The following is a 15,864-nucleotide window of genomic DNA, read 5'->3' on the forward strand; positions in this document are numbered from 1 at the left end:
TGACAGATAAAATTCAGGTCGGATGTTTATCGGATACGGATTGAGTTCAGGTCGGGTCGTTTTATTTTTTTAGATTAATTATTTTGTCATATTTCGTGATTGTTGAATTGGAAGTTGTAATTGTATATGATTTCGAGTAAAATAAGAGAAAAATAAATATTCATGGATCAATTTTGTAAAAACAAATAAAATTAATGACAAAATTGAAGAAATGTAAAATTACAAATAAAATCTTAAAATATAAATTATTCAAAGTGAGTGGTGGGAGAAACCTTTTTAAAAGAAAGATTTTTTTGTGTGAACAATTTTGATTTTATTTGAGAATTTAGAGAGAAATTGAGAAATTTTGAGAATATAGAGAAATTGAGAATTTAGAGGGAAATTGAGAATTTAGAGGGAAATTGAGAAATATAGAGAGAATAAAAAAATTTGGGAAGTTGACGCCAATGATAGTGTCCAACAAAATATTTTTGGTTAATTAGGCTCATGCTCCTCCAACAATCATCATTTTTCCACTTGTATTTGATTTTTGATTTCTTTCATTTTAGTCATGGTTTAATTGTAAATATCTTCTTGAATTTTCAATTCGATGCAATTTAATCTTGTATACATTCTAATTACTTTTAATTATATATATATATATATATATATATATATATATATATATATATAAACTATATATGTATAAAATATATATAAAATATATAGTTTATAAATTATATTAATATAGTATATATATGTATTTTAACTAATATGAGTAATCTATAAATTATATATATATAGAGAAAGAGAAACACTATGCATAAACTATATAAAGTAATAAAGTATATAGTTTATAGAAACCCTAAACCCTAAACTTTATACACTATATATGTATAGACAGATGATAATTCATATATAGTTTATAACTTTATATAAACAATAGTTTATATAAATTATATATGTAACATTAACTTATAGTATATAAACAATAGTCAATATATGTAACCTATAGTATATGTATACATGTAAACTATATATGTAACTTATATTACATGTATGTATAAACTATGTATAGTATATATAAAATATATGTATAAAGTAAATTACTTATATAGTTTATAGACACACTATGCATAAACTATATAAAGTAATAAAATATATAGTTTATATAAACCCTAAAACCTTAAACCTTAAACAATATGCATAAACCCTAAATCATAAATCCTAAACATTAAAATATAAACCCTAAATCATAAAACCTAAACCCTAAACTAACCCTAAACAATATGCATAAACCCTAAATCATAAATCATAAACATTAAAATATAAACCCTAAATCATAAAACTTAAACCATAAATCAAAAACCCTAAACCCTAAACATTATGCATAAACAATAGTTAATATATGTAATCTATAATATATGTATACATGTAAACTATATATGTAACTTATAGTACATGTATGTATAAACTATGTATACTATATATAAACTATATATATATAACCTATAGTATATGTATATATACAATCTATTTATATGTTATATAAACTATATATGTAACTTATAGTTTATAAACAATAGTTTATATTAGTGTACTATATAGTTTATTCTTTATAACCTATAGTATATAATTTATAAACTATAGTTTATATTAATGTACTATATAGTTTATATTAATGTTAATTATCTTAACTATAATTTATATTAATATAGTATATAGTTTATAAACTATACTATATTAATATTAATTATATTAACTATAGTTTATAAACTATACTATATAATTTATAACATATAGTTTATATTAATATTAATTTTATAGACTATATTTTATATTAATATTAATTACAAATTATAAACTATATTATATTAATATATGTTAATATTAATATTAATATTAATTAAATTAATATTAATATTAATTATAATATATAATAATTATTTTTATATTAATTATAATATACAATTATTATAATATTAATTATAAATACTCTATTAATATAAATTATATAATGCGGTGACGCCAAATAACCAAACAAAAATTGTCATTTCCCTCCTATTTTTTATTTTTCTTTTGCTCTTAATTGTTTTCCTCTCCAAATAAACTATATAAGGCGGTAACGCCAAATAACCAAACCATAATTATCATTTCCCTCATATTTTTCTTTTTCTTCTACTATTAATTGTTTTTCTCTCTCCAAACAACCCATCGCTCCAACGATTCATTTCTTCTCCCTTCTCTTTTTCATTGTTTTCTCAGTGTTACAGTGAAGAACAAAGAAGATGACAGGCGGATCTAAATCCAATCCACCAAAACCTAGGAAGAAAGTCGACGCTGCTTCAACCGACGCAGCCTCTCTTGTCCGCGCCAAAGATGGAAGTGCTTTTGTCAAATGGTAATCTCATTCACCCTCAACCTAGGCTTTTGTTTCGATTTCCTTTCTGGGTTTTTGCATCATTTTGAAAATTTGAGTGACAAAGTTGTCTGTATTATGGTTGATTTGCATGGCTGGACTTTAGAAATGCTGAATCTTTATGGTTGTAAGATCAGCGATGCTAGTTTGGGTGCGATTGCAGATAACTGTCAATTGCTCAATGACCTTGATGTCTCCGGGTGTGCTATCACTGATTCCGGAATTGCATCTCTAGCTCGTTCTAATCAGATCAATCTGCAGATCCTTTTTGTGTCTGGTTGCTCTAAGGTCTCCGACAGAAGTTTGCCTTCACTTGGAAAATTGGGTGAGACCCTAATCAGTTCAATCTACAGATTCTAATCAGGAAATGGTATTTTTTTTTGTAGAATGCAGAATCTTCATCGCTCATGGAACTTGTAGGTTCTGGTAACCATGTCTTATAGTAGTATGGTTCTGAAGTTTTCTTTCTGTAATGTCTAATTACATTTCAATTAGGTATTTATAGAGGTCATACCTTTAAAAAAACATTGATAGAGGTCATTGTTAAACATGTATTTGAGAATATAAATATTAGCAGTAATTAGATATTAAGGGCCCAACTTGTATGATGATTGTTTGATGTTTTTCTTGAAGTGTTCAATACCTGTTGTAAGTGAATTAATGAATTGTCCATTCTTGGCTAAAAGCTTTTAGTGGACCGTACTGCTTGAACTTGAGGATAATAAAACTCAGGGAATGTGCAACAGGACAAACTAGTCAAATGTAACAGGAAATTTGCTTCTATTCTGAGTTATTATGCTTCTAATTATATCTTGTGATGTGTTCATATTGAATATGGCGAGACTGATGCATGGTTATCTATGGAACTAATGTTTCATCTGAGTGTTCTTCCCCTTACCCGCCAGCTGACCAATATCAGTGGTAATCTATGGGGAAAGACTCTCCAGGTGAGTACCACTTGATTCCCTGTGTGCATTTGTTTCAATATCAGTTCATTGACTTGACATAAAAACGTTCCTTTTTAGGGTGCTAGGGCACAAAGAGTAGAGTATCTTTTGTTGCACGCATTTCATGCAAAAAAGTATATTGTCCCAGACAAGTTTTCACCTCACACTAAGGAAACAAAAGTTTTGAAAAGGAGAATAACTCATGGTGTTGAGGATGGGAATAGGGATGATGTGAATCTTGAAGAGGAAGCTCATAACGAACGAGGAAAAGACAAAAAGGGTCCTGCCTATGCAGGTGGATTGGTTTTGGAGCCAAAAAGAGGATTGCATGAAAAATATGTATTGTTACTGGATTTCAATAGCCTTTACCCATCCATAATTCAGGTTAAAATAACCACCTCATGTCTCTTATCTTTACAATCAGATTTTTTTGCCTCTTGTTCAAGGTTGTGGTCTTTTATGCTGTTGTATATTTTTCTAATTAGTATGAGCTACTAATTTGGTCCAACAGGAATACAATATATGCTCCACAACAGTTGAAAGATTTCCTGATGGATTAGTTCCTTGTTTGCCCTCTAGTAAAACAGTTGAGGTTCTACCTGAGGTATAATCTCCTCCTGGTTTTGCTTGATTTGAACAGTTGAATTTGCCAAGTTCTGTCGAAACTTTATTACAATCTGCTTCTTTATTTGTGTTATAGCTGTCCATATAGTTCTTTAAGTAAATGGTCCAATTGTCTGGAAGTGTGAATCCCCAATATAATTGCTCTAAGTTTAATGAGGATTGTTGCCTTTGCCTTTTAGACATTTTAATTGCATTGATGTTTGGACATGTGAACTTTTAATTGATACCTCGTTGTCGATTAGGTTACACCATCAATTTGTGAGGTCTTTTCTTGTGGATAAAACTAGTAGACTCGGTGTTATATGTGTTTGTATAGATAGGAATTGGTAGAACAGTGAGAACTCTTTGATCTAATTATAATATTATGAAATTTTTACATCAAAAATTCCTGTCATTTACTTTTTTTTACAGTATCACATGTGGTAGTATAGAAAGTGGACATTAAAAGGTGTGTACTCTCTGTTTTTCATCACTTCTCCAACTATAAATCTTCCTTCAAATCTTTCACTTTTCTTTGTCTTCAATCTCTTGTTCCTTACAGTTTTCTCTCTTACAAGATAAGCTAAAATCAAAATGAACTTGGGTTAGTCATTTAGTCTCCCAGTTTCATTCACATTGTTGAAATTAGGTTATGGGTTGTGGGCCTTTTCCTTATAGTTTTTACTTTATTTTCCTAATTTAGAGGCTCAAGTTATTTTATATAATATTATTTTTTCTTTATATAAATTAAACTATATAATTTATATAAATTAAACTATATTAATTTTCCTTTACATTATTAATAATGTTTTATCTAATTTACATTTAAATAATTTTATTAATTTTATTAAATAATTTTATATAATAGGTCTATTTATTAATATAATTATAATAATAAATATTTTATTATAACATTTAAAAAGTAATCATATTAATATTTTAATTACATCATAAGCTAAAAAACTCATAATTTTATTAAAATCTTATAATTTTGTCCATGGTAATATATAAGTCAGGTATCAGATCAGATCATTAACAAGTCAGATCATTTACAAGTCAGGTTAAAAACAGGTCAGGTTAAAAACAAATCAGGTTAAAAATAGGTCAGGTTAAAAACATGTCAGGTTAAAAACAGGTCAGGTTCATAACAGGTCAGGTTGAAACAGGTCGGGTAATACCAGTTATTTATCAGGTCAGTCTCGGGTTCGGGTTCATATCAGTCGGATGCAGTTCGGGTTCGGGTATCATATTTTTGGTTCAATTTGGGTTCAGGTCATTCTCAGGTTGGATGCAGGTCGGGTTCGGATCCTTAATTTCCAGGTCCAAATCGGGTTCAGGTCAACACCAGTTCTGACTTGAGTCGGTTTTGGATCGCCACAGTACAGGTCAAAAATAGTTTAGACTCGGGTCAGTTTCAGTCAGTTTTGCAGGTCGGGTAAGCTTTTTACAGCCCTAATTAGAAATGTATGTTGGGGTTATGTTTTGAATTGATGCACAGCTGACCAATATCAGTGGTAATCTATGGGGAAAGACTCTCCAGGTGAGTACCACTTGATTCCCTGTGTGCATTTGTTTCAATATCAGTTCATTGACTTGACAAAAAAACGTTCCTTTTTAGGGTGCTAGGGCACAAAGAGTAGAGTATCTTTTGTTGCACGCATTTCATGCAAAAAAGTATATTGTCCCAGACAAGTTTTCACCTCACACTAAGGAAACAAAAGTTTTGAAAAGGAGAATAACTCATGGTGTTGAGGATGGGAATAGGGATGATGTGAATCTTGAAGAGAAAGCTCATAACGAACAAGGAAAAGTCAAAAAGGGTCCTGCCTATGCAGGTGGATTGGTTTTGGAGCCAAAAAGAGGACTGTATGACAAATATGTATTGTTACTGGATTTCAATAGCCTTTACCCATCCATAATTCAGGTTAAAATAACCACCTCATGTCTCTTATCTTTACAATCAGATTTTTTTGCCTCTTGTTCAAGGTTGTGGTCTTTTATGCTGTTGTATATTTTTCTAATTAGTATGAGCTACTAATTTGGTCCAACAGGAATACGATATATGCTCCACAACAGTTGAAAGATTTCCTGATGGATTAGTTCCTTGTTTGCCCTCTAGTAAAACAGTTGGGGTTCTACCTGAGGTATAATCTCCTCCTGGTTTTGCTTGATTTGAACAGTTGAATTTGCCAAGTTCTGTCGAAACTTTATTACAATCTGCTTCTTTATTTGTGTTATAGTTGTCCATATAGTTCTTTAAGTAAATGGTCCAACTGTCTGGAAGTGTGAATTCCCAATATAAATGCTCTAAGTTTAATGAGGATTGTTGCCTTTGCCTTTTAGACATTTTAATTGCATTGATGTTTGAACATGTGAACTTTTAATTGATACCTCGTTGTCGATTAGGTTACACCATCAATTTGTGAGGTCTTTTCTTGTGGATAAAACTGGTAGACTCAGTGTTATGTGTTTGTATAGATAGGAATTGGTAGAACAGTGAGAACTCTTTGATCTAATTCTAATATTATGAAATTTTTACATAAAAAATTCCTGTCATTTACTTTTTTTTACAGTATCATATGTGGTAGTATAGAAAGTGGGCATTAAAAGGTGTGTACTCTATGTTTTTCATCACTTCTCCAACTATAAATCTTCCTTCAAATCTTTCACTTTTCTTTGTCTTCAATCTCTTGTTCCTTATAGTTTTCTCTCTTATAAGATAAGCTAAAATCAAAATGAACTTGGGTTAGTCATTTAGTCTCCCAATTTCATTCACATTGTTGAAATTAGGTTATGGGTTGTGGGCCTTTTCCTTATAGTTTTTACTTTATTTTTCTAATTTAGATGCTCAAGTTATTTTATATAATATTATTTTTTTTTATATAAATTAAACTATATAATTTATATAAATTAGACTATATTAATTTTCCTTTACATTATTAATAATGTTTTATCTAATTTACATTTAAATAATTTTATTAATTTTATTAAATAATTTTATATAATAGGTCTATTTATTAATATAATTATAATAATAAATATTTTATTATAACATTTAAAAAGTAATCATATTAATATTTTAATTACATCATAAGCTAAAAAACTCATAATTTTATTAAAATCTTATAATTTTGTCCATGGTAATATATAAGTCAGGTATCAGATCAGATCATTAACAAGTCAGATCATTTACAAGTCAGGTTAAAAACAGGTCAGGTTAAAAACAAATCAGGTTAAAACAGGTCAGGTTAAAAACAGGTCAGGTTAAAAACAGGTCAGTTTCATAACAGGTCAGGTTGAAACAGGTCGGGTAATACCAGTTATTTATCAGGTCAATCTCGGGTTCGGGTTCGGGTTCCGGTTCATATCAGTCGGATGCAGTTCGGGTTCGGGTATCATATTTTTGGCTCAATTCGAGTTCAGGTCATTCTCAAGTTGGATGCAGGTCGAGTTCGGATCCACAATTTTCAAGTCCAAATCGGGTTCAGGTCAACACTAGTTCTGACTCGAGTCGGTTTCGGATCGCCACAGTACAGGTCAAAAACAATTTTGACTCGGGTCAGTTTCAGTCAGTTTTGCAGGTCGAGTCAGCTTTTTACAGCCCTAATTAGAAATGTATGTTGGGGTTATGTTTTGAATTGATGCAATGTGGGGACCTTTAGTATGTTGTATTGGTTAATTCTATTAAATTGGCACTTTGTTGGTGCTTATGACTTGTTTTGGTTGGTAAATTATGGTTTGTTAGTTTTTTTATTAATGTTGGAGTTTAATGCCATGTTATGCATTTGTTAGTAATGTTTAAGTACGCAAATTTAATCAAAAATCTTATTTGTGCCTTAATTAAGTGTGATGATAACTTACACAAATTTAAGTGGATTAATAATGTGTTAGAATTGTAAGAAGCATAAAATGTCCCATGATACTCAAAGTGATTAGATAAGTTGGTAAAGTTATTTTTTTATGAAATATTTAACTTATGATCCAAAAAACATGATTTGAGTAATTGTTTTTAAAAGACATGTATCATATCAGTTTTAACATGTTTTAATTGAATCAAGTATATTTGAGTATTTCATGTTCAATAGGATCGATTGGAGGTCTATTTGCTAAGCATGTTCATGTAAAATTTGTGTTTTCCCAACAAAAAAATGGACCGTTCCCCTTTAAGAAATGATTGATCTTTTCATAGAAAGGACTAACCCATTTTCAATGGAATCATCCCTTTTTACGAATTTGATTATTGTTTTGTAAATGATCGATCCCATGTGAAAATGGAACCATCCTTGAGTTTTTTAAGCTGGGATTATGGTTAAATTACATTCATTAAAGACCTAAAGTTTTCCCTAGACCCTAGTTTGATCACTAAACTTTGAAATATGTTAAAATGGTCCAAATATGTTTTCTTAATTACAAGTTGATTTTAAACCGAATTTACATGAGACTTATTTTGTCACTCCTTAATAATATTAATTTTATAATGAACCCTTTAATATTATGTTTTCAGCTAAATCTCATGTTTTGAAACGTTTACAAATTAGTCCCTAAAATGGTTGTTTGTTCAATTAAGTGCCTAAGTGAATTTTGATTGAAATTTGAAACATGAAAATTAATATTTTGTAAGATTAAATAGATTAACTAATTCTAGAAATTTATGCTATTTTCTTGTATGTATAGTGAAATGATCATTTTCCCTTACATGCTTAATTTAGATAAAAAAAATTCAAAAGCATGATTAGCTCATAATTACTTGTGTGTGATGTATGATATGTTCAGTTTCATGTATAAAACATGTTATACTGCTTACCTTCTCTCTTGATCACTTAGAATGAATGATTAGGAGTCGGTATGTAACACCCATATCCCGTATATCTTTTCGTATACGAAATACAAATGTCACATCACTTTTAAAATATTTCATCTTTTAAAAACTCATAAAATTTTGTTTCCAGATTTTCTTAAAACATAACGTTTTTAATATAAAGGAAAACATTAGCTGAAATATGATAAGAGGTTCTACTTAAATACAATTCAGAGCATTTTTCATACTTTAATTACATGCCAACTAAATTTTTCCAAAACAAACCAGATTGTCCTATAGTTACTGAAGAGTCAACCTTAATTGATGATATCCGCTGCTACTGTTGTACTCCTTATTTGATATGTCTCTTCTTTTACCTACGCATGGAATCAACACACATTAAGTATTTACTTACTGAAGCATACTATTGTAAAGAAATCTTTATATACATATTTAATTATGTCATATTTATTTAGTTTGCACTAAATCGTATATTCTTTAAGGATCCTATGATCCTCCCCAGTTAAACCGTATTTCATTCACAATTATCTTAATGATTTTTAGTATGCCTAGCATACCTATTTTTCTTTTATTTTTTTATCTCTTTAGTCATTATTCTTTATTTTCATTAAGTGCATCCATTCATACTTATTATGCACCATTATGAATTTCAATCATGGCATCATTTCATGCCGATAATACAATATTATACATTTCATTTATGGCATCCTTTCATGCCGATATTACACTATTATACATTTCATTTATGACATCCTTTCATGTCGATAATACACTATTATACATTTCATTTATGGCATCCATTCATGTCGATATTACACTATTATACATTTGATTTATGGCATCCTTTCATGCCGATATTACACTATTATACATTTCATTTATGGAATCCTTTCATGCCGATAATATACTATCATACATTTCATTTATGACATCCTTTCATGCCGATAATACACTATTATACATTTCATTTATGTCATCCTTTCATGTCGTTTATACATCGTTATGCATTGTTATACATCTAGTCTTTTACTCAAAGGTATTTAATCTTTCATCTAACTAGCATGATTGACACCTTTTTTTCAAATGCACAGTTAGGCCATTAATCTTTTACTCAAAGGTATTTAACCTTTCATCTAACTGTCATAATTGACACCTTTCTGTCAAATGCACAGCTAGGCCATTAATATTTTACTTAAAGGTATTTAACCTTTCATCTAACTGGCATAATTGACACCTTTCTGTCAAATGCACAGCTAGGTCTCAAAGTCACTTAGCCTTTCATCTAACTGGCATGATTGACACATTTCTATCAATGCACAGTTAGGCTTCAAAGGCACTTTGCACAGTTAGGCTTCAAAGGCACTTAGCCTTTAATCTAACTGGCATAATTGACACCTTTCTGTCAATGCAAGTTAGGCCTCAAAGGCACTTAGCCTTTCATCTAACTGGCATAATTGAAACCTTTCTGTCAATGCAAAGTTAGGCCTCAAAGGCACTTAGCCTTTCATCTAACTGGCATAATTGACACATTTCTGTCATTGCACAGTTAGGCCTTTAATCTTTTATTTTAGAATAGTTTCTACTATAATAATTATTCATAATATCAATTAACTCTTTCAAATCATTATACACTCTATGGTTTATATATATAGTTCCAATGCAATAATCCCACAATCTTACTAAATTTACGTGTGTTGCACCCGCAATACCAATAAAGAAATTCATATAATTTCTTAATTTTTGCACATAAAGTTCTTATACGGAAATTCATAAACAATTATGAATTCCTTAACTTTTTGCACACTCAGTGCCCATAAGGAAATTCATAAACAAATTATGAATTTATTATCTTTTTGCACATAAAGTGACCATATGGAAATTCATAAACAAATTATTAATTTCTTATCTTTTTGCACACTCAATGCCATTATGTAATCACCATACATATATCAATTAATCATACATCTATGACTTCCGTAACGTATACATGCATACTAAATGTACTCAGCTGGCTTGCCTCACTTTGGTACCACAATGCAAAGTTGATTACTCCAGAACTTGGCCTTTGTCTTTTGCTTTGTTTGACTCGGATGCTTGATTTCGATCTTTTTCATATCCATTAAATACATGTATAATATCAATTGTTAGTATATTTCCTAACAATTACAATTAAACATTACTCAAGAGTACCTATTATTAACTTTTCTATAACAATATTAGACTATCTTACAATTTTTGACTCCTTAGTGTCGATACCCCTACCACGGTATCGATACTACTACACTATGGTACCGATACTCTATTACGGTATCGATACCATTTTCCATTATATTTTTAATGGTATCGATACCTTCTTCATAGTATCGATACCCCTGCTCAGCTGATTCATCCCATTTTAGCCTAGAGTATCGGTACTATTCTATCAGTATCGATACCATCACCCAAATTTTCCATTTTTTCAGCCCGAAACATACTCAAATTTGGTCAAATTCCCTTATGTTTACCCTCAACAACTCTATTTAACTCTTCTCTACTTATCCATACTAACTTTCCTTCATTTAGCTACTTAAAAAATCTAGTATCCTTCAAGATCATTGGATTCTAAGAATCACACTACCTTTTCTAACTTGTTTTTTTAAACTCATCTAATGCTTCTAATATTTCATTTACCTCTTTGACAAGTCAAAACTACTAATAGACATCAGTAAACACTCTTATCTTAACATATCATTTCAACCCATTTTCTTAATTCTCTATTATTTCTTCTATATCATAGTTTTAATCCTATATAACATTTCCTTAAGATTATATATCACTTAAGGTTACAGGAACTACCCATAATCAAAAGGAAAATTGATTGATTAAATTTTACCTTTGGAGCTATGGAGGTTAGCAAACCCACATGAAAGAAGAATACGAGGAATGGATAGCTTCTTTGACTTTACCCTTTTTTCTTAAATCCTTAGAATTTAAGTGGGTTTTAATTTCATTTCATTTAAAAAGACCAAAATGCTCTTTCATTAATCTATCTCTTACACATTGGTCTTACTTAAGTCATTTCTTATACTTTACCTTTTATTCAATTTAGTCCTACAAATTTTTAAATTCCTTTCATCTTAGTCACTGACCTACTATTTAGGGTATTATAATTATCCCCCTTAAGAAAATTCGTCATTGAATTTAAAGACTTTATGTGTTTACCACAATACTTCAGCTAGAGAAATTGTTTTGTTACGCGTTTTCTGTATTTCTCTAGTCCAACTCTGTGTAGGTTCTTTTTCATAATTTAATTTTTTTAATCGAATGTCCATTGCCCAAAGTAAGAACATGCAATGGATTTGATTGGTCATTAATAAGCAATGACACATGAAATCATTATAGGTCTTGTCCATTCGGGAGACAAAAGCTAACTGATAAAATCTATTAAGGTTTAATAATTCTCGAACTTAGTACAAACCGCAATACTTCCTTCCAAAGCGATACTTTCAGAAAAACTTTATCACTTTCTTGCTACTCAACTATTTTTCTCTTTAGATCAGCATAATACTTTTGTAATTAGCACAACTATAGCACAGCTCACTATACAATTAATGATACCAAATCTGTTAAGGTACTCGACTACGACCGACTCTAAATCATGCATATATAATTCCTATTGTGAGTATTAACTTTATTGAGGCATATGCCACAACCTTACCTTTGTGCATAAGCACACTTCCTAAACCGTTGATAGATGCATTAGAAGAAAAAAAAAACCCATAATCTTCACCCAACTCAAGTGGTATAAACATTGGTATCTCTGTTACAATCCTCTTTAGTATTTTAAAACTCTCTTGACTCTTTTTCATTCTACAAAAAGACATATCTTTCCTTAAAACTTGGTTAGCAGCAAAGCTAACATCAAAAAGTTTTTCACTACCCTTCGGTAGTAAACAACAAGCCCCAAAGAAATCCAAACTTCAGGATCATTCTTTGGGAGTTTCCAATTTACTGCAACATGAGTTTTTCTTAAGATCTACTCTTATACCTTATGCCGAAACAACAGGATCAAAGAAAACCATCTTTGCTAGCCAAAGTTTCACATTTGAATAGTTTGGAAAACAAGTTCTTCTCTAAAAGAGTATTTAACTGTCAAAATCTATGTATAACCACATAGATTTATATTTTTTTTGGCTAATAACACACATACTTCCCAAGATGAAATACTCGAGTTGATAAAAATTTAATCAATCAACTCTTATAATTAAGTTTCTAATTCTCTTGACTCACTTAAGTCATTTAATACTAAATCATAGAAACATGTTCAATACCTTAATAACTATTAACCTTGAATTCCACCTTTCGATATGGAGGTAACTCAATAGATTTACCTGAAAAGACATCTATAAATTCCAAATTTTTTATGGAATTATCAAACAATTCTACTTTAATTATTTGAGTATCTATCATATTAACCATAAAAGTTAGATATATATACATATTTTCTGACATCATTTTCTTCACAATCATTATCGATATCACCGTGAGCGATGATTTTACTTTGTCACTAAAAACTATAATTTTCATAACCTCTGTATCTTTCTGAAATAATCGTCTCTAGAGACAAACAACTTATATTCAATATGATTTTAACTCATCAAATGATAATTTCATCAGGTTCACCGGGAACATAGCCCCTGGAATCTTTATCAATTGTTCACTGCCTGTCCAACTCATCTTTGGACCATGACCCACTAGGGTTTACTGCTATCATCTCACTCGAGATTAAGTTAAATAGAATAATTTTATTTTAAAATCTTTCATTTCTTTCTTGAGAAAATCCGTGTAACTCATCTTTTGTTTCCAGATTTTCTTAAAACATAATGCTTTTTAATATAAAGAAAAACATTAGTTGAAATATGAAAAGAGGTTCTACTTAAATAAAATTCAGAGCATTTTTCATACTTTAATTACATGTCAACTAAATTTTTCCAAAACAAATCAAATTGTCCTATAGTTACTTAAGAGTCAACCTTAATTGATGATATACGTTGCTGCTGCTTTTCTCCTTATTTGAGTTGTCTCTTTTTTTACCTACACGTGGAATCAACACACATTAAGTATTTACTTAGTGAAGCATAATATTGTAAAGAAATCTTTATATATTATGTAAAGAAATCTTTATATACATAGATAAGTATGTATATTTATTTAGTTTGCACTAAATCATATATTCTTTAAGAATCCTATAATCCTCCTCAGTTAAATCGTATTCCATTCACAATTATCTTAATTATTTTTAGTATGCCTAGCATACCTATCTTTCTTTATGTTTTCTTTTATTTTATTTATCTCTTTAGTAATTATTATTTATTTTCATTGAGAGCATCCATTCATACTTATTATGCACCATTATGTATTTCAATCATGGCATCCTTTCATGTCGATAATACACTATTATACATTTCATTTATGTCATCCTTTCATGCCAATAATACACTATTATACATTTCATTTATCGCATCCTATCATGTCGATATTACACTATTATATATTTCATTTATGACATCCTTTCATGCCGATAATGCACTATTATACATTTCATTTATGGCATCATTTCATGTCGATAATAAACTATTATACATTTCATTTATGGCATCATTTCATGCCGATATTACACTATTATACATTTCATTTATGGCGTCCTTTCAGGCCGATATTACACTATTATACATTTCATTTATGACATCCTTTTATGCCAATAATACACTATTATACATTTCATTTATTGCATTCTTTCATGCCGATAATACACTATTATACATATAATTTATGGCATCTTTTCAGGCCAATAATGTTAGAGTATGCCCAAAGACCAATCATATGATGATTGTAATAATACTTTTATTTACTGATTTTGTTGAATAAAGGCATTGCCGCTATTATTTTAAGTCATATATATGTGTTTAACAAAAACTGGAAGATAATAAAGTCCATATAATGACATAATTGTTATTATTAAAAGATCCCTAGTCAAGTATTATTATGGGCATGGACAATAATAATACGCTTAAGACTAACATGTCATTGATTGATGACAACGAGTTGTCATTGACATAGAGATGTCATAATTGATACATGATTATATTGTTAGAGAACAATGTATTGGATTGACCCACCATGAGCATATGTCTTGGATTATTATGTGACAGTCATAACATTGCTCATGGTGATGACTATATGTATGATCCTCGAACTTGAGATCAATACTATCCCAACATATATTGTTGTATGTTTTGATGCAGCTAAACAAGCTCCTTAACTGGTTTCTCTATAAAGACTGTTATTAAATATATCTTAATATACGTAGTGGGTGTGTATGATTAAGATAGGATTTGTCCTTCCTACATAATAGGAAATATATCACAAGCCACTTGATTGAGTAAGACTAGAAACTCATGGCCATTCTCGAATAAGTTGATATGAGATATCATAAACTATTCGTTAATTAAAGTTTACTCTAGATATCAAGAAACAATAGATGGGCTATACAAGTGTGACTATTCCAAGACTTGTGCCTATTCTAGATATAAAGGACATAAGGATGTAATACATAAAAGAGTTAATCACCAAGATGATATGTCGAATCATATTTTCTTGTAACTTAGGTGACATTGATATATTGCTAGATGTCACTCATTGTATGTAATATTAGAATTGTTCTAATAATTACTCTAACGTTACAATAACCTACAAGGTCACACCCTAGGATTGAAACGAGCAAAGATGTACAATTTGTTGTACGTTACTAAAATTTATATCTAGAGTTAATTAAATATATGTTTTAATAATCTCGAATATTTAATTTCAATTAATTAAATATAGATTTAATTAATTTGAAATAATAAAATCCCTAATATGATTAGGGTAACTTGGATATAAAATGATTATTAAATTCCAATTAATTAAATATAGATTTAATTAATTTGAAATAATAAAACTCTAATAGGATTAGGGTAACTTGGCTATAAAAGGGTGTATTAGGTCTAGCAGCCGTTTTAGAACACACACACAAAACCTTAAGTCATTTTTCTCTCAAAACGGTTTTGGGGAAGAAA

General features: G+C 29.6%; 1 protein-coding gene and 1 long non-coding RNA gene across 2 annotated transcripts; both read left to right on the plus strand.

Annotated features, from left to right (window-relative positions):
* The first annotated feature begins 2,151 nt into the window (after positions 1 to 2,151).
* On the plus strand, positions 2,152 to 4,647 carry LOC120174871 (DNA polymerase alpha catalytic subunit-like). The gene is made up of 5 exons (XM_039181600.1): positions 2,152 to 2,380; positions 2,505 to 3,345; positions 3,424 to 3,729; positions 3,857 to 3,949; positions 4,381 to 4,647. The coding sequence occupies exons 2-5, from the start codon at positions 3,259 to 3,261 to the stop codon at positions 4,393 to 4,395; spliced, it is 501 nt and encodes a 166-aa protein (XP_039037531.1). The 5' UTR covers positions 2,152 to 2,380; positions 2,505 to 3,258; the 3' UTR covers positions 4,396 to 4,647.
* A 579-nt stretch (positions 4,648 to 5,226) lies between these two features.
* Positions 5,227 to 6,236, plus strand: LOC120174892. Its single transcript, XR_005521205.1, has 3 exons — positions 5,227 to 5,488; positions 5,567 to 5,872; positions 6,000 to 6,236. It is a non-coding gene; the product is annotated as an uncharacterized LOC120174892 (long non-coding RNA).
* Positions 6,237 to 15,864: the final 9,628 nt, after the last annotated feature.

Source organism: Hibiscus syriacus, unplaced genomic scaffold (assembly GCF_006381635.1).
Source record: "Hibiscus syriacus cultivar Baekdansim isolate YM2019G1 unplaced genomic scaffold, ASM638163v2 tig00003126_pilon, whole genome shotgun sequence".
NCBI lineage: Eukaryota > Viridiplantae > Streptophyta > Magnoliopsida > Malvales > Malvaceae > Hibiscus > Hibiscus syriacus.